Below are 24217 nucleotides of genomic sequence, written 5' to 3'. Positions count from 1 at the left end.
ATAAATGCTAACAAAACATTGAATACATTGTGGTATTAAGGCCAAAAACTCCGGCAGAAGGGAAAATGAAGACTAAGCTAAAAACACATCCTTGTTGCTGACGTGTTCTCACGGCTACACTTTCTCTCCTTTGTATTAGGGGTCCCTACTTGGTTGTTTTTGTTCTGTTTGCCTCCAAACAATTTACCTGCAAAAGCTCCCTTTTTAACATTCATTTCTAATTGAGGATCAGTCACTGGTTTGAATCACATGTTGTGCAGAAGCACTTTTTAAATGATTTTTGCAGTTGAATGCATTGATAGGTAGCTACCTGTCCCAAATATAAAAAGTCAGTAATGAACCTCTATACAGAGGTTGAATTTTACACATATTCAGGCATAAAGAAAAGTTGATTCAAACTCCCTTTATTCCACAGATACTGTCAAGTAGAAGGCCATGTATTGACTAATTACCATTTTTCCACTAACTGAACTGCCACCTTCATCCTCAAATATACTTGGGTCTGTTTCTGAACTCTCAATTCCACATCACTGGGTTTACTTATGTACCACACTGTTTTAACTATTATGAAAAGTTTACAGTCCACTTTGTGATTTGGCCAGGCAAGTCCTGACTTAGTTGTATTTCAAAAAAATCATGATTTACTTTATAAGCTATACACTTTGGCCTGGGCGCAGTGACTCATGCTTATGATCCCAGGGCTTTGGGAGGCTGTGGAAGGAGGGCAGCTTGAGACTGGGAGTTCAAGATCAGCCTGGGCAACACAGCAAGACCCCATCTCTACAAAAAATTTTAAAAATTAGCTGGGTGAGGTGGTGCATGCCTGTAGTACTAGCTACTCGGGAGGCTGAAGTGGGAGGATCACTTGAACCAAGGAGTTGGAGTTTACAGTGAACTAAGATTGTGCAACTGTACTCCAGATTGGGGGACAGAGCAAGACCCTGCTTCAAAAAAAAAAAGATATATACTTTGCATTTCTCATTGGTGAGGTAACTACATGGATACATTAATAAATCATTAATAAATGATTGAGGTAAATAAGTTCTGAAGACATTTACACAGATAACAAGGACTTGATGTTTCAAAATCAATCAATATAATTTTTGACTTAGAAATTTAACTGGAATATTTAGATTAATAAGATAAAAAACCATATGCTGACTATATGAATGAAAATTATCAGGCATTATTTTAGGAAGTATTAAGCCTCTTATACATATATTTACAATATTGAATTTTTTTTTCTTTTTTTTTTTGAACTAGAATTAGATTAAGAGGCAAGTGAGCTTGGAAGAAGTGGTGAAAATTAGAAAACGTTTTGCAGACATAAAATGCTCAGAAAAGTAAACTCAACAGATTTTTTTGTTTGTTTGAGACTCAGTCTTGCTCTGTTGCCCACGCTGGAGTGCAGTGGCACAATATCTGCTTACTGAAACCTCTGCCTCCTGGGTTTCTCCTGCATCCGCCTCTCGAGTAGCTGGGACTATAAGCTGCAACACCACATCTAGCTAATTTTTTTTTCTTTTTTTTTTTTAGAGAAAGAAAGAATGAATAAAAAAAAAAGAATGAAGGAAAGGAAGAAAGAGAAAGAGGGAGAGGGAGAGAGAACAGGGATGTTGCTTTATTGCCCGGGCTAGAATGCAGTCTAAAAATGGGTATGCCTGTAATTGTGTTTAATAATAGAGACATAAAAAAAAAATGAGGGAAGAAAATAATTAACGATCAGCCAACCAATATTTCATTTAAACCCGCAAATAGGTGTGGTGTAGTACTGATAAGAGTGTATATTTTGTGTATTTAAGTGGAGAGTTCTATAAATGTTAATCAAGTCTTCTTGTTCCAGATCTGAGTTCAAGTCCTGAATATCGATGTTAACTTTCTGTCTCATTGATCTGTCTAATATTGATGTTGAAGTCTCCCACTATTATTGTGTGGGAGTCTAGGTCTCTTTATAAGTCTTATATATCTGGGTATTCCTGTATTGAGTGCGTATATATTTAGGATCTTTAGCTCTTCTTGTTGCATTGATCCTTTTATCATTATGTAATGTCCTTCTTTGCTTCTTTTGATCTTTGTTGCTTTAATGTGTATTTTATCAGCAAAAATTGCAACTCCTGCTTTCTATTTATTTATTTTTGCTCTCTATTTGGTTGATAAATTTTTCTCCATCCCTTTGTTTTGAGTCGTTGTGTATCCTTGCATGTGAGATAGATCTGGATGTAGCATACCAATGGGTCTTGGCTTTTTTTGCCTCTCTGTGACTTTGGATTGGGGGATTTAGTCAATTTAAATTTAGAATTAATAACAATATATGTGAGTTTGATACTGTCATTTAATGTTGGCTGGCTGTTTTGCCCATTAGTTGATGCAATTTCTTAATTATGTTGATGTTCTTTATTTTTTGGTATTTTTTAGAAAGGCTGATACTGGTTGTTCCTTTCTATTTGTAGTGGTTCTTTCAGAAGCTCTTGTAAAGCAGGCCTGGTGGTAATGAAATCTCTGAGTGCTTGCTTGTTCACAAAAGATTTTATTTTTCCTTCACTTATGAAGCTTAGTTTGGCTGAATGTAAAATTCTGGGTTGAAAGTTCTTTTCTTTAGGGATGTTGAATATTGGCCCCCAGTCTCTTCTGTCTTGTAGGGTTTCTGCTGAGAGATCTGCTGTGAGTCTGATAGGCTTCCCTTTATGGGTAACCTGACCTTTATTTCTGGCTGCCCTTAGTATTTTCTCTTTCATTTCAACCCTGGTGAATCTGGCGATTATGTGCCTTGAAGTTGGTCTTCTTGAGGAATATCTTTGTGGTGTTCTCTGTATTACCTGGAGTTGAATATTGTCCTGCCTTGCTAGGTTGGGAAAGTTTTCCTGAATAATATACTGAAGCGTATTTTCCAGCTTGGATTGATTCTCTTCATGACATTCAGGTACACCTATCAAACGTAGATTAGGTCTTTTCACATAGTCCCATATTTCTTGAAGACTTTGCTCGTTCTTTTTTATTCTTTTTTCTCTAATCTTGTCTTTTTGTTTTATTTCATTAAGTTGGTCTTCGACCTCTGATATCTTTTCTTCTGCTTTATCAATTCGGCTGTTAAAACTTGTGCATAGTTCGTGAAGTTCTCGTGTTGTTTTTCAGCTCCATTAATTCATTTATATTCCTCTCTAAGTTGTGTGTTATTTTTAACATTTCATCAAACCTTTTTTCAAAGTTCTTAGTTTCTTTGCATTGTGTTAGAACAAGTTCTTTTAATTCCCAGAAGTTTCTTATCATCCACTTTTTAAAGCCTGCTTCTGTTAATGAAACACAGTCTTTCTCCATCAGGCCTTGTTCTGTTGCTGATGAGGAACTGTGATCCCCTGTGGAGGGAGAGGCGTTCTGAGTTTGGGTATTCTCAGCCTTTTTAGGCTGGTTTCTTCCCTTCGTTATAAATTTATCCATCTGTGGTCTTTATAATTACTGTCTTTATAGTTGGGTTCTGAATGGACGTCCAACTTGTTGATTCCCGGCGCTAAAATCTGAGCAACTCACTGTGCCGGCCAAAACAGCGGCTTTAAGATTGATGGTGCTTTTCTGACTCTGCACTGAGAACCGCCGCACCAAGGCAGCAGCAAAACCGCCTCACCGGCCTCAAGAGTCATGCTGGCAAGAAGTGGGGCTCCTCCGATGGGAATCTCCTGGTGCGTGAGCAACAAAATTTGATCTGAAAGTGTGGCATCCTCTCGTTCTCTGCTCTTTCAGTGGGAGCTACAATCCCGAGCTGCTAGTGATCAGCCATCTTGGATCATTCTTGGCTTTTAATACAAAATGACTTAGAGAAATACAGAGAGAAAATATTATACAAGCCAGTTACTTAAAAAAAAAAAAAAAAAAAAAAAAAAAACCAACCAACAAATTTGTCACATTGGGCCTGCATTAGAAAACAGGAAACAATAAAAAGAAAACAAATAAAACAGTCCCTGAAATCTGGCAGGTGGTTTTTAGAAGCCATGGGAGCTTGCCTTAGTCATCCTGGTGAAATGGGACAGAAGTGGTTTTTGGAATATGGCCACCGCCTCCTCTGTTTCTTGCTAGTAATGGTCATCTGAAGGGAGGGTGCTAGCCTGGGCAGCCAACATTTGACGTCATTTATGCAGTCTGAGGTCTCAAAGACAAGCAGCCTTGGAATCTTCTATTCCATATCTTCACTGAATCTCTCCCATATACAGTCTCTTGTCACTCGATGCTGAGATAATGATGGGCTCGTCAGGGTGGAAAGCAACTTCACTGATGGAGCCAGCATGGCCAGGCAGCTTATACAATATGCTCCTGCTTGTAGTATCCCACACATACACAAACCTGTCGGCTGAGCCAGCTGCTATTTTGCTTCCATCAGGTGACCAAGAACATCTCAGGAGGTTCTTTTCAAAGTTGTGCACATTTCCTTGAAATATCTTTACACACCTCTCTTTGGGGGCAAATGACTGGACATCCCAGACACGAACTGTATTATCCATTGCATTGGACAAGAGATAAGAGCCTGCAGAACTTAAACTCAGGCCAGTCACTGAATCTGCACGGCCTCTCATGGTGTAGGTTAGCTTGTTCTGGCGTAGGTCCCAGACCTTGACATCATTGTCTATTCCACCAGAAATAATCTGATCACTTGTGTCATTGAAGGTCACAGCTAACACCTGGTATGTGTTCTGAAATGTCTGGATAGCTGCTTTCTTCCGGATGTCCCAAAGCTTAACTGTGCCATCGTCACTGCCAGTGCAGACAAGTTGAGGCCCTCTCCTGGCTGGATAACAGGAATTCACAAAGGAAGTGTGTCCCTTTAGCCTTTTAACCCTCTCACCTGTTTCACTATCCCACACAGCCACAGTTTTATCTGTGGATGCTGAGAAGAGCATACTGCCATCTGTGTTGTCATGCAGTTCCATCACTGCTCCACTGTGTCCCTTCAGTGTGGCATAGTTATCACAGTCACCATAGACATTCCACAGCAATATCAGTCAGTCAAATCCTGCAGATGCTAAGGTGGATCCGTTGGAGTGGAACTTGCAGCAGTATACTTCCCCTTCGTGTCCAGAGAGCAGCATGATTGCAGCTTGAAGGGAGGAACACCTTGGAGGTCCCGCTTGCAGCAAAGCTCCCAGTGTCGCCTGCTGCTGCCTGGCTCCGGGGCCCGACCCCGTCGCTCCCAACAGCAACTCATGAATTTATCTATAATATCCAGTGTTGAACTGAGTCTCTAAGATCAGCTCCTTCTCCGCTATTGTATAAATATATAAAACCTTTTATTCGGACAAGCTTTGTTTTTAAGAGACTAGAGATAAAAACTACAACTAAAAAAACAAGGAAAAGGTTGAAAGTTTCAAACATTAACCACCTCTATCCCTTCCAGAGAAGAACGTAGCTGCCTTCAGGACATCAACTTGACAAAAGGCTGCTACAGTTCTTCAGCATTTGAGAGTTCTAGAGATGATGGTAACCAATAGTCCCTCCACTTCTCAACTAGCATGGATGAGATTTTCCAAAGAGCAGAAAATAATCCTATTAGAGGCTAGGAACTCCTAGGGGAGGAATCAGCTTTTACATTTTTCTAAGAAACTCATTATGAAGTAGCTGATATTTTTGTGTTAACAGCAAATTTATATATTTATTTCTTTTCTTTTTTTTTTTCCTGAGAGGGAGTCTCACTCTGTTGCCAGGGTACAGTGCAGTGCGGTGGTCTTGGCTCACTGAAACCTCCATCTCCCAGGTTCAAGCAATTCTTCTGCCTCAGCCTCCCGAGTAGCTGGGACTACAGGCATGCGCCACCACGCCCAGCTAATTTTTGTATTTTTAGTAGAGACAGGGTTTCACCACATTGGCCAGGATGGTCTCGATCTCCTGACCTTGTGATTCACCTGCCGCAGCCTCCCAAAGTGCTGAGATTACAGGAGTGAGGCACCGCACTTGGCCTTAAAGTGAGGTAATTTAAACTAGAAAAGATTGGGAGCACAAGTCATAATCAATTGGCTGGTTTCATAAAAAAATTTAAAAACATTCAAATTATATAAATGTAAACTTTAGGAAATAAATAGATTTGGTGGAAAATGAACAAGAGAATAGACTAATACAATTTATAAAATACCGTCTTTTAATGAAATAGAAAAATCCAATTCATTGATATCAACCAAATAGATGTTTACTTCGCTTGATTAAAACTTGCTTTCATCTTTCATTCCATACACAATTCAAAGATCACTTTATTCATGAGACTTCATTTCAATGTTAAGACTTCAACTCACAAACAGTTAAATTTTAGAAACACTTTTTAAAAAGGAAAAGAGTGTTTAGGTTTACCAATAGGCTAGTATCCTCATAAGACACTAGATGGCACTGGATAGTAAACAAATTCAGATCTATGTAAACGGCCTGTAAATAGCTCCCACAGTTACCTGGAACTTGATATATGGATGACTAACTTTGTTTGCATAATTCTTAAACATAAATCTGCTGAAGTTCACTGTGCACTTGAACAAGGCAAACAATTACTATAAACTACCAGCTCTGAATATGAAGAATGCAATATTTCAGGTGAACGTTCAGCGTATACATACTGAAGGTAAAACTGAAGATTCTTTTGCTCCTTCATTTTTCCCAGTTGTATCCCAAGAAAAAAACTGAAATGTGTTCTTCCCAGTAGGTGAGTAATAAAAACCAAGTAACAAAGGGGCATGGGGGAGCTATGCTCTTAAAAGAGGTACTGTATTAGGGTGGAGAGAGCATAGCTGCTCTTTATAGAAAGCACAGTAACTTTGGAATGAGAGCCTGGACTTTAGTTTTTGACTAGGGGTGTGAACTCAGACAGTCATTACCCACAGGACAGCCTTGGTTACCTCATCACTAAAATAAAAATATTAAAATATTTTGAACTGGCTCTTTTAGCTTTAACATTCTATAAATCTAGGACTTCTATAGTCATCTAGTTGTTCATGCTTATAAATAAAAATAAGAAAAAACTTCTTAACTAAGCTAATTTATCAAACCTGTAAATTATGGAGAGGTTATTTTAATAACCTATATATAAAACTATAAATATATTTTTGAATTAAATTTTTTAAGGTATAAATTACACAAGGTTTTCAGCTTTCACAAACACTCTTATAGATTACAGCAGAAAAACTGTAAGGATGTTATCAAGTATGTTACATATGTGGCTAAGTATAGCTGTAAAATGATAAAAGGTGAATTAAGCAAAAATTCAGTCATGAAAAAATTATTTTTTCCCAGAAAACTTCTCAAGAGCACTTTGTCTATGGCAGACATTGCTATGGCCAGGATACAACATACATTGTTTTCTTTGCTAACTCCAGATTTCTCATAAATTGCTTCTTCTGCCCAAAAGACATTCCTTTTTTCCCCCTTCTTACCTACTGAGAGGTCTTTAAATCCCCACTCAAATACTGTCTCATCATCCAATCTGTTTTCATGTACTGCAGCCCCATCAAATTCATGACTACATAAATTGAGCTCCTCTCTGTTAGCACATAACAATCACAGGCTGTAACTAGTGGTTGATTTCTCTATCTTCCCCACTGGTTGTACATTTTTTGATGTGAGAAATAATTTTATTTTTATTTTTGTATGCTCAGCAATTTAGCATAGTTTTTTGGTATTTAGCAGATGTTTTAAATGGTTTGTTAAACAAACAGTATTTATGGTGTAACATTTAACTAGTGGAGGGTAAATGGTAAATTAAGGATTAGAAAGTTTAAGAATTTTGCCAAGTCACATAATTATTAATTACACAATTATTAAGGAGTGAAAGAGAACTCACACAACCTAACTCCAGAACCAAAATTAATTCAATGCTAAACTACTTTCTGGGAAGTTTTTCTTTTTTTCCCAAGTTCTGAAAAAGTACAACAAGCACAGAAATCCCCCTTCTTAAAGGGCTTCCCCAGTAGCAAACAGACAATGTAGGCACAGGATCCCAGGCTGCGGGATACATCAGTGTCTCCCCGGGTTACAGTCATCTCCATGGTGCCTGCCGATGACTGGTGCTCAAAAAGTCAGACGAATCAATGGGCTACTGGTTTGCAGAAAGGTAATATTTTAACAGTGTCTTCAATTTGCTCCTTGGTTACCAGACTAATAAGTTTTCTATTACCATTTGCATTTAATAGGGTAATTTATATTTTCCTTGAAAACTTCATTTTTATCTAGGTTTTCAGATTTGTTAGTAAAAGTAATCACTCATAATTTCTCATTTTCATTATATCTCGTTTTGCCTGCTTTGAAATTATTAAACATATATAATTAGGTTTCTCTTTTTTTGTCAGTGTCATAATTGGTTTGTCTGTGTATTAGTCTGTTCTCATACTGCTATAAAGAACTACCTTAGACTGGGTAATTTATGAAGAAAAGAGGTTTATTTGACTCACAGTTCTACAGGCTTAACAGGAAGCATGACTGAGAGGCCTCAGAAAACTTACAATCCTGGCAGGAGGCAAAGGGGAAGCAAGGAACTTCTTCACATGACGACAGGAGAATGAGTACAAGGAGGGGAAGTGCCACACTTTTTAAACCATCAGACCTCATGAGAACACATTCACTATCACAAGAAAAGCAAGGGGGAAGTCTGCCCTCATGATCCAATCACCTCTCACCAGGTCACTCCCCTGACAAGTGGCGATTACAATTCAAAATGAGATTTTGGTGTGGAAACAGAATCAAACCATATCATTCTGCCCCCAGCCCCTCCCAAATATTATGTTCTTCTCACATTTCAAGACCAATCAGGTCTTCCTCACAGTCCCTCAAAGTCTTAATTCACTGCAGCATTAACTCGAAAGTCCAAGTCACGGCCAGGCACAGTGGCTCATGCTTGTAATTCCAGTATTTTGGGAGGCTGAGGCAGGTGGATCACTTGAGGTGAGGAGTTTGAGACAAGCCTGGCCAACATGGCCATACTTCATCTCTACTAAAAATGCATAAAAAAAAAAACTAGCTGGACATGGTAGTATGCACCTGTAGTCCCAGCTACTCGGGAGGCTGAGGCAGGAGACTTGCTTGAACTCAGGAGGTGGAGGCTGCAGTGAGCCAAGATCACACCACTGCATGCCAGCCTGGATGACAGTGTAACAATCTGTCTCAAAAAAAAAAAAAAAAAAAAAAAAGTCCAAGTCTAAAGTCTCATCTGAGACAATGCAAGGCCTTTCCATCTGTGAGCCTGTAAAATCAAAAACAAGTTAGTTACTTCCAAGATACAATGGGGGTACAGGCATTGGGTAAATGTCCCCATTACAAAAGAAAGAAACTGGCCAAAACAAAGGGGCTACAGGCTCTGAAAAAGTCCAGAACCCAGCAGGGCGGTCATTAAATATTAAGGCTCAAAAATAATCTCCTTTGACTCCATGTTTCATATCTAGTTCATGCTGATGCAAGGGGTGTGCTCCCAAGTCCAGAGGCACAGCTTTGCCCCTGTGGCTCTGCATGGTACGGCCTCTGTGGCTGCTTTCACAGGCTGGCATTGAGTGCCTGCTGCTTATTTAGGCACATGGTGCAAGCTGTTGGTGGATTTTAGGATGTGGAGGACAGTGGGCCTCTTCTCACAGCTCCACCAGACAGTACTCCACTGGGGATTCTATGTGGGGAGCCCCAAGGCAGAGGTTCTCCATGAGGGCTCTGCCTCTGCAGCAGACTTCTGCCTGGATATCCAGGTATTTCCATACAACCTCTGAAATCTAGGTCAAGGCTCCCAAACTCTTGCTTTCTGTGTACCACAGCTAGAGATGAAGTGACTGGGACACAGGGTGCCATGTATGGAGCAGCATGACCTTGGGTTTTGTCCATGAAACCATTTTTCCTAGGCTTTGGACCTGTGGTGGGAGGGGCTGCTGTGAAGATCTCTGAAATGTCCTGGAGACATTTTCCCTATTGTCTTGATGATTAACATCTAGCTCGTCTTATGCAAATTTCTGCAGCTGATGCCTTGAATTTCTCCACAGAAAATAGGTTTTTCTTTTTTACCACATGGTCAGGCTACAAATTTTTCAAATTTTAGGCTCTGCTTCCCTTTCAAACAAAAGTTCCCATTTCAGACCCTCTCTTTGTGAACACATATGACTGTGCATGGCTAGGAGCAGCCAGGCTTCCTCTCCACCTAAGACCACCTCAGCCTGGACTTCACTGTCCATATCACTAACAGCATTTTGGTCACAACCATTCAACAAGTCTCTCAGAAGTTTCAATTTTCCCTCATCTTCCTATTTTCTTCTGAGCCCTCCAATCTCCTTTGTTTTTAGCCATTATAGGAATTCCATGAAGAATTCTTAAATAGAAGTTAAACACATTAAAGTAGGGTCTAGCCCAGAAAAGAAAAGGAACCACAAGTTGGTAGATCCTAACCTAATATACTGAGTTTAGTATGTATATTATTCAGATAAATAATAATGGTATTGATAACCTTTTCTAAGTTGTTTTCATGATCTCTCAATAAGCAAAATACTACCTCAATTCTGTTCCTTTTCTGCATTTTGCTTCAGAAACTTCAAAGCACCAGAATAAAAGACAGTTTGGTTTTTTAAACCTGATTTAATTTCTTTTCTTTTAACAGTTGGATCTTCTTTACAAGTAATTTTGTTACAATCCCATAATGATTTCCACAGTAATATTTTATACTTTACTTTTAGTGCTTTTTAGTATTTAGTTTGTTTTTATCTTCTGCTAAATGTTCGATACGAAGAAAACACATAGAAGATTTTTTCCTCTCTGGTTATATGAATGTGCATTTTTAAATTCTATCAGAACTTCTGACATATTTAAATGCTATTTAAGTTATATTTCTCATTACATCAATTTCAGAAATTTAAGTATTTCTACTGACTGAGAAGAAATTAGTACTTTAATAAGTGTAAAAACTGTATAATCCCTTCTTTTTTTAACCTTTAGTATTTGTTGATATGGACAAAAAAATTTCTCAGTCTATTTGGGTTTTATTATGATTTTGTCACTAAAGTATATAATTTTTGTTGTGAAATTGAGTTACTTAATAAAGGCTTTTTTTGCTATCAAGACACATTTTTTAAAGATTGATAATTATGTATACTATGCTACCTTTCATGTGCAAAAGATGAAATACAAAAATATATACATGAATCTGCTTACCTATACAAGAGATGTTTTATTTAATATGGTTAGTTACATTTCAGAATCATATCTTCTATTGCAATCAATACGGCAGATTAAATCATTTGACTGACACTTTTGCAAAAACAATTTCAAATTTATTTAAAGGCTGCATAAAATATATTTTACCCATCTTTTATATTACTTTGCTGGGCTGAGAAGAATGGAAGGAATCCACAGAAATCTAAAAGGAAGTAAATAAAGGAACCGTGGGATGTAACCAGATCCCAAAGCCAGCTATCTCTTGAGGACATTAACTAAGGACTGAATAGATTGGTCTTTTCCTGGGAAAGCCACATGAAGAGCAGGAGACGACAGGAGAGAAAAGTTGGGGCCTTTTGTGGGGGAAGTCTAAATAGAGACCACTTTAGAGGGCCAGGACAGGCAGCAGGCCAAACATTCATCCTAGGTCGAAGGACAAGTACCATTAACCCAGCAAAGAAGCTGCAAGGAAACCAAATTATTTTGAAATTAGTATTGGAGGGAAAATAAAAATCTCCTCTAAGAAGTCATAATTGTGCATCATGTGGATTTGACTTTTGAATACATACTATTTTGTAGCCTGAGGAAAAAAAAAACTCAACCAGATAATCAGCACCTCAAGAGACTAGCAGAAACAAATGCAAATCTATCTTCCAAAAAGGAACTGGAAAGGCACTTCAAACAAGCCTTGAGAGTATCCATTTAAGGGGCATAAGGAAGAATAAATTCACAGTGAGAGAGAGAGAAAAGAGAGAAAGAGAAAGGAAAAATAAAAAGAAAACCATAAAACACATAAGCAAAGTAGTCACCATCTGTCAGAGTTAAAGGAAACAAAACCCAAGAAACTGTAAATTCGAAGAACATAGAAGAAGAATAGTTAATGTATTTCAAAAAATAAAAGACAAGCTTGAAACTATGTACAGGAAATAAAAAACTAAAATAAAAACCAAAATAAACTAAAAAACAATATCTTTATTTTAGTCAATATTCAGAAAGCTATCAACCTAAATTCTTTAACTACTAAAGATACATTCCAAGAAAGTGGGTGAAATAAAGACAAACTCAAACAAACAGAAACTGAGAGAGCTTTCCAACTGCAAACTCTTACTAAGGGAAATTCTAGAGGTTATATTTCAGATGGAAGAAAAATGATCCCAAATGGATGACTTGAGATACAAGAGGAAATGAAGAACAAAGAAAGTAGTAATAATGTAAATACATCTAAAGAAACACTTGAGTGAATTTAAGACTTCTCAGGCAATGTCTCCTTCGACCCACAGAAATCCCTGGGTTAAGAAAATAATAAGGGCTTAGCTATGAAGGTGGAATGCATAAACGGAAAAATAGAGTGAGCGAAACACAGTAATTATCCCCAAGAATTATCCTCCCAGGCAGATAAAGTATCTACCTTCATGAAGCTTATATTCTAGCAAAAAAGCCAGGTAAACAAATAGTCACTCAAATCAAAGACAAACATATACAGTAATCACAGACTCCGTTACGTTCCATGAAGGAGAAGTATATAACATTGAGAAAGCAAAATACAGTGGGATCTGACTTGGGAAGCTCAGAGACAGCTATAATTTTGCTATGTACTCTGCTGTTCATAGGGATATTACACTGAAGAAGACAGACTCAGTCCCTGAGATGCAGGAAAGAAAGAACAGACTATCAGTGCCCCTAGAGAGAAGCATGCAGAGCAAATTGACTGACCTTAGGAGTTTAGCATAAGAAGCCAGACTAAAACTGACAGGATATTGTGCCAAGTCCTTTAAGCTACTAAAGTAAAAGGTAAGTAAAGATGAAATAATTCAAATTGATATACATATAATTACAATTTAGATATTGTAGACAGAGAAGTTTTTTGCTGAATCATAAGAGGAAACCACTTCATTGAGGTCAATGTATAAAGTCTGCAAATAAAGCAAAAAAAAATTAGTTTAAAAGCCAAGTGATTAAAAATGTGGATTTTGGAACCTAAATCCAAGCCCTGTGAAGTCAGCATTTGGGCTCCCACACACTGTAGCCCACAGGGTGCCTGGTGCCTGCACCTCTTGGTTTCTGCCCAGCAGCTCTCTCTATTCTCTATCCACGGGGCAGGAAGACCATCCTGTAGAGGCAGCCTCAACTTCAGGATTGTTACCACTTTTGCTTAGGTGAATGGCTATAACTGCTAAGTCCATGATACAGGTTTTAGCAAATAATCTGCTGCGGCCCTCATGGGCAACATGTCCACCCTTGATATGAGCTAGAAACCCAAGGGTAAGGGGCTGGATGTGAGCACAGCTGTGTGGCCACACTAGGGGCTGCTGGTGGCAACTCAGGAGGAGTAATGCAACGTGGACCACGATACAGTGCATTCCCCACCTATCAGCCAATTAAAAATAATGGCAAATTGTATAATTTTTTTCTAAAAGAAATTATTAACTTTTAATAAAAACTTCAACATTTTAAAAATAATTTTTAATGCACAGAAAAAATATACATTTGTTATTTTAGTAGCTTAGCCATTTTAGAATAATACCAGTGTCTGAAATACAATAGTAGTAATATCTGAGTAATACAAATTAACAAATATTCTTATCTGACTGCTTATATGAAAGGCATTAGGAGTGGGGCTTGGGAAATACAAGAATAAATGCAAAAAGTTCCTTGCCCTAAATCAGTCTTTAATTTTGGGAAGTAACAAGCGTAAGTTATTACAATACAAGGGAAAACAATGGCCATGGAAATTAATAAGCTATAAGTTAATGAAATCAGCCAATAAACATTTGTGTGTAACTATCTACACACTTTGCAAAACTGTTTTAAGAGTCTTATCAAAAATCTCAGAATGCTTTTGTCTCTATTCCTAGTAACATTGTATATAATGCAAGTGACATATATCTTGATTACTCAAGAATACAGGTAGCATATTGCAAAAATAGACTCCAAATCTCAAATACTAATGTCTAACACATAAGAAATGTAAAGTAAAAATCTTCCAAATAAATCATGAAGAAATTTCTACATTAAAATTATTTAAGTATTATTGGCTCAGATTATGCTAAAATATGCATATGGTATGTTTTATTTTTATTATACTTTAAGTTCTAGGGTACATGTGCAGAACATGCAGGTTACATAGGTATACATGTGCCATGGTAGTTTGCTGCACCTGTCAATCCATCATCTACATTAGGCATTTCTCCTAACGCTATCCCTCCCCTAGCCCCCACCCCAGACAGGCCTCAGTGTGTGATGTTCCCATCCCTGTGTCCATGTATTCTCATTGTTCAGCACCCACTTACGAGTGAGAACATGTCGTGTTTGGTTTTCTGTTCTTGTGTTAATTTGCTGAGAATTAATACCATATCAAAAATCAAATGTCAGTAATTGAACATCCTGAAATACTTTGGAAAGGGCCTGTACATGTTGCCTTTTATGGTGGACTGTGCTCCAGGTAAGTTAGACCAGAAACACAGAATCCGGCCTGCTGGCAGAAGACTGGAACAGCCACAGCTGAGAATCCTCATGCCTTGACTGGCCTGAGCCTGCAACACTAAGGCAGCTTAGGGATGTAGACCCAGAGCCCTGGGACTATGCCCTAGAACTTTTAGTCATCTGCAAAAACTTTAAAACTCACCCAGAAAAATGTTAAACTTCTTGTTCTCGTTTTATTCTACTGTAGATCATGTGTAGGGAGGGCACGGACACTCCTCTACAGCATCCCAGCTCACGGTGCCGAATCACTTTTATACAAAACACTAATCTAGAAACGTCATTTATAATGTAGGGTGCCACAAACCAAAGCTAAAGAAACACACACACACACGCACACACACGCACACGCACATGCACGCGCACGCGCACACGCACGCACACACACACACGCACGCACGCACACACACACACGCGCACACGCACACACACACGCACACACACACACACACACACACGAGTCTATGCCTAAATGTTGCCATGTCAGTAAAATTCTCAACTGGTAATAATCAAATATAGAAACAAAATACAAAATCAATTTAAATTAAAAGTAATTAATCATGAAATGTCTGTTGTTTGTGACTTTCTTTTAAAAAAAGACCTTATGATATTTTCTTATCTAGATCACCAAAATCTAACTTTAGATACTTACATTATTGCACTCTCCGAGGAAATACAGTGCAAATCCATCAGCTTTTGTGGCTGCCAAAGTAATAAGAAAAGGAAGAAACTGAGCTCAGTGGGAGAATCTGACATGGATGCATTCTCTGCAGTGACAGGCAGATGTCTTTCAAGCTGATTTGTTAACAGAATCAATGGTCATGCAGTAAACGGAACAAAATCATTTACAGCTTTACTCAATAGCATCATTAAAATATCTTCTATATTTTTCACCAGTGAGTATAAAATTTAAGATATGACATCCTCAAATGCATATAGCAGTCAATGTACTATGTAGTAACATATTCATTGGACTTTAAGTATTCAGAATTATTGATGAGTATTTTTAAAATTGGAGAATTGTATTTAAGTTTTAAAGTCTTTAAAATACCACAAGTGATATTTATAATATTAAATAACCAAAATAAGCATCAAGCAAAAAAGCTGATGTATTCATCTGTAATTGTCACTGAAGCAAACATATTTTAACTTACCAAAAATTGCTTCAGGGTCATCTGAAGGCAACTAAAGCAGTTAATAGCATAAGTCTTAGAAGAACTGCCTGAATTTAGACCCCTACTTAACTGCTTTTTACTTGTGTGACTTTGGGTAAGATGTTTAACCCCTCTGTTCTATAGCATTCTCATCAGTAAAGTGGTAGTAATAATAAAAACAACCTCATGAGGCCATAATACAAATAAGTCAGTTAATGCATATAATATGCATACACAAGTGCATAGCATATAGTTAAATAAAATAATAAATGTAATCATTACAGTTGGTAACATCAATATTTTGATTTTCAAATTTAAAAAAGATACAATTGTCAGAGTGGGTATCCTTCTGAAAAATCATGTCCTAAAAATAAGTTCACCCTTCTAAAATAGTACTTTTTTGACATAACTTTCCCCATTCTATTCAGAACATAGAACACTTCTTACATGGTCTATGTAATAAAATTGTCATTTACCCAAATACATTTAAAATGCTTATTCTCTCTTTAAAATTAATATCTCTTATAAAGATGTGATTTAATTCAATAAAACTATACTTTCCAAAGGAAACTAGGTATTAATTTGAAAGAATAGTATATTACATGTATATATCATGCAGATATTTGGGATTAGATAATTTAGAAATTTTTAGGTTTGACTAACTCTGGTAATTTCATAATAAAATATTTTCACTTCAGATTTACTCCAGAAATAGAAGTAAATATAAATGACTTTTATCTGCCTCTTAGTATAGCAAATTATTCTTTGCTGCTTTTTGTAAAAGAATCTTGGCCCAATTTTTCTAAGAGGAACACAAAATGTTTCTTACCTATTTTTATGATGCTGCTCAGTTCATAGAGGAGTAGCTGGTTGTCTCCTCCTGTGTCCAACCGTTGTTCTATGTAGCTGTTTAGTTCATATACAACTCCCTGCATATTCGTATCTTGGTACTTTGGATTAAAAATAAAAAACATAGTTTAAATAAAATATAATAAAAATTCCTTAGTCTGTAAAACATACTATTAATATATGTAACTTCATATACTAAACTGTTCATTATACTTTTATAGAGCATGATTTAAACATTATAATCTATCTTATAAAACAAGTAGATTGAAAATTAAAATTACTATGACTATTTATTTATTTTAAGACAGGGTTTGTCTCTGTCACCCAAGCTGGAGTGCAGTGGCACTATCTCAGCTGACTGCAACCTCCACCTTCTGGGCTCAAGCCATACTCCCACCTTAGCCTCCCGAGTAGCTGGGATTATAGGTACATACCACCAACACCATGCCTGGCTAATTTTTGTATTTTTTTGTAGTGATGGACTTTCACCATGTTGCCCAGGCTGGTCTTGAACTCCTGAGCTCAAGTGATCCCTCTGCCTCGAGAGCTGCTCAAAGTGCTGGGATTCATAGGCATAAGCCACTGTGCCCAGCCAAATTCTTATTTAGAATTACACATAGACTGCATCTATGCAGCATATTAATACTAAAATAATAAGTGGTACACATTTTAGCTTTGTTTCTTAAGTTTTATATATATTAGGCAACTTGATTGGTAAAAATAGTATCATTCGAGCGCTTGCTGAGTGTACTCTGTAAGATGCTAGAGAAGTCCGCTGCAATTGCTGCCCTGTGTGAAACAAGCACCCTATCTGCCACTCTAACCTTCCACTCCTTTCCATCTATCTGGCTCCACCTTGGTCTGCTTTCAACCCTGCCACCATAGCAAGAGGGAGATGCTTGCACTGCAGTCACTGTCCCACAGAAGCTGCCCCACAGCATGCCCACAGCACAAGGCTTCATCACGGCACTAGTGACAACAGTAGGTGGACAGGGAGATGTCAATCCCCACCCTGCCCTAGTTCAAGCTACACTGTGTCTTCACTAAAGGAATAAAAAACAGTCCTCCAACTAATCTCTCTGCTCCCAAATTTGTCTTACTAAACCTATTCTCCAAACAGGCACTGTAAACTTGAAATAGAAAATTCTGTCACTCCCTGGCCTAAAACACTCCTGGGGCTTCCTATTGCACTTGGAATACCAGACAAAAACTCCTCACACAGTAACCCACTACATGCTGCAAAGCATGGTTACTGTCTACCTCCAAACTTCATCTCACACCCCCAACTCCCTCTACCTTTGCTGTCACAACCCTGGCCATCTTTCTGCTTCATAATCATTCAGATAACTTCCACTTCTAAAGATCTATTGCTTGCTGTTATTCCTGAGCACTATACTCAATAAATATCTGTTGAATGAACACATAAGGAACCAACCAGTCCCTGATTCAACAAATACCACTGACCATCCTGACAATGCACTCTAGTAGGCTCTCTTCTAGTCAACAGTGGAAAGAACCGTTACATCTATTGTCTTCAATTAGCTCACATTCTAGTTGGAAGAGAATCAGTATGTAAATAGGGCAGGTTTTTACATGAGAGCACCAACTTGGGCTCAGTGTGTTAGTGCTGGGTTGGGTGACACCTGTTCCAAAAGTGGGTGAAGCTCAATGAAGTTGAAACGTCAGAACTTCCCTCAAAGGCTTAGCAAGAGTGGAATGTTGGATCTGCCTGATGATGGGAGACCTGTTTGCCAATCCCCTGGCTATGTCCTAGGGATGCCCCCCTTCACCAAGGCCATGAGAAATACATTTAAAGGGGGATCCCTGGCATCTGCGAATATATACCTGGCTCTCGTGTGGGCCAGGAGCTAATGTGGGAACTGCTGCCATCTGGGTGGGTTCCTTGAATTCACCCAGAAGATGGGATATTAGTGTGGCAGAGGACAAGGGGAGCACTTAGCATCCAGAGACAAGGTGGGTATTGCCATCACAACCAACAGAACTAATGCTGCAGAGGAGTTTGAGCACAGAAATATTCACCATGGCTACTTGATCACAGTGGCTACGGTTTGAATGTTTCCTCCAAAACCCATGTTCTGGAAACTGAATCCTCAATGCAACAGTGTTGAGTGGTGGGACCTTTGAAAGGCAGAGCCCTCCTGAGTGGAATAACGCTGTCATTGGGGGAGTGAATTAGTTATCACAGGAGCGGGGTCCTGATAAAAGATGACTTTGGTCCCCTTCCTTTCTCTCTTTTGTACATTTTCTCTTGCTCCTCTGCTTTCTGCCATGGGATGACACAGCAAGAAGGCCCTCACCAAATGAAGGCCCCTCAACCCAGGACTTCCTAGCCTCCAAAACTGAAGGAAATTAATTTATTTTCTTTATAATTACCTAGTTTCAGATATTCTGTTTACAGCAACACAAAATGGACTAAAACAGAAAGCTTGAACAAAGAATTAGGGCTGTGGATATATCAAATATCTAAAAATGTGGAAGCAGCTTTGGGGCTGGGAAATGAGTAGGGACTAGAAGAACTTGGAGAAAATGGCTGTAAAAAGCCTGGTCTGCTATAAAGGAAGCATTAAGGGAAATTCTGGTCAGGGCTTAGAAAAAGACAACAGCTGCAGGGAGGGCTTTAACCTTCTTAGGAATTACTTAAGTGTTCACTATCAGAATGCTGGTAGAAGCACACAAGGAAGGCCATTCTGATGAGGTATGGGATGGAAATGAACAAGGCACTGGCAAATGGAGCAAAAGCCATACTTATGAAGTCACAAAGAACTTGGCTGATTTGTAGCCATGCCCCAGGGCTTACAGAAAGCACAACTTAAGAGCAATGAACTCAAGTATCTGGTGGCAGAAATTTCTAAGTAAAATAACGAAAGATCTGCATGGCTACTCTTAACTGCACATAGTAAGATGTGAGCAGAGAGAAACTGAATTTGGAATTTATAATTAAAAGGGAAGCAGAATGGAAAAATTTGGAAAATTTGCAGCCTGGCAATATTAAGTGTGAAAAGGCATGTTTAGCAGAACAAACCAAGGGTTTGTGGTCAACTGACCATTTTCTAAAAAGCTAAGTAGAGATGGAAACTAGCAGGGTGCTATTCATCAAGACAATGGGATAAAGACCCTAAATTCCTTCAGAGATCCTGGAGGCCATCCCTCCCATCACAGGCCTAGAGCAGGGCCCTGAGGGCAAGGTTTCCAGAAAGGTGTCTCAGCTTTTCCTGCCTGGGAAACTTAGGATTCTACTCCCTGCATTTCTGTACAATGTGAGCCCCAGCCACACCTCCAGAGGGCACAAACAGTAAGTCATGGTGGTATTCACATGGTACTAAATGCAAACTTGCAGACTGCATGAGCTATGGGGCCACAGCAGCCTCCACCTAGATTTCAAAGGATGTAGTATATAGCCTGGGGCCCAGGGACAAACTTGTTGTAGCAGGAGCCACCACAGAGGGCCCCTACTAGGCCAATACCTAATGGAGTCATGGGAACAAGGCCATCTCAGAGACTCCACAATGGAGAGTTACCAGTGCAACTCCACAACTCTGGAGAAGCTCAGGCATGAGATGCCAGCCTGTGAGAGCCGAAGTGTGGGCTCGCTCCAACAAAGTCATAGAGGCAAGGATACCCAAGGCCTTGGGGAGCCTAACGTCCACTCCAGTGTGCCCAGAATGGGAGAAATGGAGTCAAAGAAGATTATTCTCCAGCTTTAAAACCTAATGTTGTTTTCTCTGATGAGTTTTGGACTCACTTGGGACCAGTTACCCCTTTTCTTGTCTATTTCCACTTTTTGGAATGGGAATATCAATCATATGTCTGTTCTACCATTGAATTTTGGAAGTAGGTAACTTGTTTTGATTTCACAGGCTCAAAGCTGGAGGGAGTTTGTTTTAGGATGAACTGTTCATGAGTCTCACTCATACCTGATTTAGATGAGACTCTGGACTGATGCTGTATAAGTTAAGAACTCTGAGGCCACCGTGATGTAATTAATGGATACTGCATGTTGAAAGGACATGAATTTTGATGGCCACGGGTGAAATGCTATAGTTTAAATGTATCTTCCAAAGTTTGTGTTAAAAACTTAATCCCCAATACAACAGTACTGAGAGGTGGGACCTTAAGAGGTGATCAGGTCATGATGGCCTTGTCTTCAAAAACAGATTAATATCGTTACTGGGAGAGTGGATTAGTTATCTCAGCAGTGGGTTTCTGAATAAAAGGATGAGTTTGGCCACCTTCCTCTCTCTCTAAAGCGTGATCTCTTGCCCTTCCACCTTCTGCCATGGGATGATGCAGCAGGAAGGTCCTTGCCAGATGCAGACACCTTGACCTTGGACTTCTCTGTCTCCAGAACTGTAAGAAATAAATTTATTTTATTTATAAATTTCCTAGTCTGTGGTATTCTGGTATAGCAACACAAAACAAAGACAACAGTGTCCCTAGAACTGAACAGGGCAGCCTACTGAAGTATTTTTTTCATTTGTCTAAACAGAAAGTTGTGGCTTAAATGAACAAAAATCTGACTTGATGACCATAAGAGAAAGTCAGAATACGTCATTGAATTCCCAGACATGAGCCAATTCACAGGCCCAGAACTCATTAAACAAGGAAAGAGGAAGCAAGGTCCCCTTGAAGAAGAATCTTACTACGCTGCCAACAATTTATAGCGTAGCTCTTCTGCCTACCTTTCCGAAAGAAGTCTGCAGCCATTTGCCTGGGTAACTGGATATTACGGGGAGGCAGAATTTCTAGACTTGGAGGACCACTGGAAATCAGCTCTACTCTGATATTTATTATTATTATTATTATTATTATTATTGAGACAGGGTCCAGCTCTGTTGCCCAGGCTGGAATGCAGCACTATTTATTAAGAGACCCAAACTCCACTGATGTGTATCAATCAAAGGGGATCTTGGAGATCAGATGATCAATAAGGTTTTAGCTCAAAGTTTGTCTCAAAAATGAGCCACGATGGGTTCTCAAACACACCCTCTGGTGAGTGCAGTTTGGGAATGCACGTCTGGAACCAGCAGCAGACAGAACTCGCAACTGAAGGATCCCCAAGTAGGAACGGGCTGAAGAAGTGAGACTTGGAGAAATCTGAGGGAAGAGCTTCCCAAGTAAAGTGAACAGGATAAATCAATTAATTACTATGACCCAAAGCAGAAAAATAGAAACCTGTCAAGCAATTCTTAGGGTGCATTTCAAACTTCAAAAACTACTAACCGCTGCTACTAGGCTTTTACCTATGGTAGCCACTCCCTGCTCTCTTCCCAAGCACCAAGAGTCTCGGTTGTAGAAGAGGTTCTCTTAGGTGTGTGCATTCTCTTCTCACACCTGCTGCCTTCCTGGGTGGTACCTAACATTCCTAAGGGCTGATCCCGCCTCCCTTTAGCCTTCTGAATCCTACTTGCTTTGTTGCACACTTGACCATGGTAAGTCACTGGTCTGCAACTCAGTTTTTTGAATTTTTATTGCTCAAATGTAATCTTAACAGCCAAAACTTCTCAGTTATTTTCTAGCCCCAGATTTTTGTCTAAGTCCTGTTCTTACATAGGTACCTGTTGATATTTACATGATTACAGAATTTACATAAAAATCATGAACAGTTAAAATTCTAATGACTCTAAAATATGACAGCATTGTTTGAGGCACCAAAACTTATGTTATTTTCTTTATTATCTGGAACCAGATCCTATTTGAGCTATTTCAAGTTCTGAAAAACTCCAGATGAAATACTCTACTCTATCATACCCTCTCTTCCTCACCATTTATTCCAACCACTAGTTCTGTGTATTCTTTACAGAACAGTCCTTAAAAGGAGCTTCTTTGAGAATGAAGCCAGCCCAAAAGAAAGCTGAGCCAAAATATAGTAAGAGACCTAAGTCATAACAACAGAGTTTGAACCCCTAGATCCAGCTATGCAAAAGCCTTCATGTGTAAAAGTCACTAGGTATTTCTTTAAACAAACCAACACATTCTGTGAATTCTTCACTCTTCACGTGGAAGAAAGGAGCATTAGCCGGTTTGAGTTTTCCGTCATTTAGTCCCTACACAAATGATACACGACTGACTCCTTCCTCTTACCACATAATAATTCTGAGAACAGGCTCTTTAATAATGACCTGTGTGCAGTACTGAGATCAGTAACCAGCTGTCCTTCATCTCTTTTGGACAGGAAATGGGTTGTTACAAACAAGTGAGAACAAGAAGACATTCTGGTATGCGGACAGTTTATCATGAGATTTCACTTCACATTGCTGGGCTTTAGTTTTCTCATTTGTGTAATAAGAAGACTGAATTATACTGTCTATAAAATACCTTCCTTTTCCAACACTAACTTTTTAAGATAAGCTATGACCTAGGTCTTTAAAATTTTTTCGTTTATATTAAAGAAGTTTCCAATTCTAATATTTAATCTAATAGACTATGTTAGCACATCACATCCTGTTTCCTTTTGTTGCTCATTATAACTGAGTAAATATTATAACAGCAAAATGTTTTGACTATAATTACTATTCTGTATTGGCATATTAACTTTCAAATATTAAAGGTCTAGCTACATAGTTAAAAATCACTCAAAATGTAATATACTCTAAAATATAAAATCACATGAAGATGTACAAGAATAAGCAAAATTGATATTTGGTCGAAGCCTTGTGGTCATTTTGTTGTTCATCAAGACTGTTATGAAAGGCAAAGCTGAGAAGACAAATTATGTGAATGTCAAATCACATACTACTAAGACACTCTTCTCTTTATCATGGAAATCCCATGATAAAGAAAGCTTACCAAGGAATCAATTTCTATTTGACTGAATAAACATGAATTCTATGGGTTGACTAATAACAATTATAATATGCATACTAGTAAAGATGTTAAGAACTTATATTTTTACAGTATTTTTAATTTCATAAACTCCTTTCACTGCTTTTTCTAAGAGAACCTACAAGAAGTTTATACTAGGTGTCACTGCAGCATTCATAATTCAAGATGAGTTAAAATTGCAAAGTAGAGTAAGTTACCAGCTACAAAATTTCCCAAATCAAATTGGACACCACCATCCTCATATTCTGTTCCATGCTGACTTCATGCAGTACCTGCGTTTTACTTGAGCAACCACTAAAAACACAGCTTCACAAAGATATGACCTTAAGGAAAGAACTATAGTGACCTAATATTAAAATTGAACTGTATTAAGCTAACCTTGAAACAACTACATCAGGTTCTGTCCAACGAATGTCACTGTGTTTCCCATGCAATTTTAATATATCCTGAATTACCCTTGTATATCTGCTGTAGTGCCTCAGAACATACTAGAACACAGTTTTGGAACCAGAGGAAAACCACTTTCTTGTATAGGGGGGAAATCATATTTTACAAAATAAAATGGCAATAAATGAATCAGTGTTAATCATTGGTTCAGAAAGAAAGTAAAAGCTGCATGAATCGGGAGAACAAACGTTCCCATGCTTGCTAAAACGAATGAGTTATGTAAACATCCAGTAGACAGCCACTTGGCCAAAAGAATTTAGAGGCGATTCATTAATCACATGGAAGCTTTGACCCCTGTTAGTCCCAAG

General features: G+C 38.4%; 1 protein-coding gene and 1 pseudogene across 7 annotated transcripts in view; both read right to left on the bottom strand.

The window, feature by feature from the left end:
* PDE10A (phosphodiesterase 10A) overlaps positions 1-24217 on the bottom strand; it is a 685830-nt gene that overhangs the window by 100938 nt on the left and 560675 nt on the right. For all 6 annotated transcript variants that reach the window (XM_032253236.1, XM_032253234.1, XM_032253239.1 and 3 more), the window contains 2 exons: positions 16600-16720; positions 15269-15318 (listed from right to left, as the gene is read on the bottom strand). In XM_032253236.1, coding sequence (XP_032109127.1) covers positions 15269-15318; positions 16600-16720 — 171 coding nt within the window. The remainder of the gene's footprint in view (positions 1-15268; positions 15319-16599; positions 16721-24217) is intronic.
* On the bottom strand, positions 3856-8006 carry LOC116533489 (annotated as a pseudogene). The gene is made up of 2 exons (XR_004261318.1): positions 7845-8006; positions 3856-5186 (listed from the first exon to the last, which is right to left on the bottom strand). The product of XR_004261318.1 is annotated as a U5 small nuclear ribonucleoprotein 40 kDa protein pseudogene (transcript).

The sequence above is a fragment of the Sapajus apella genome, unplaced genomic scaffold (assembly GCF_009761245.1).
Source record: "Sapajus apella isolate SASKATOON/1434 unplaced genomic scaffold, GSC_monkey_1.0 scaffold82, whole genome shotgun sequence".
Taxonomy (NCBI): Eukaryota; Metazoa; Chordata; class Mammalia; order Primates; family Cebidae; genus Sapajus; species Sapajus apella.
Note: the sequence above shows the minus strand (reverse complement) of the source record. Positions and strands in the feature narration are given on the sequence as shown.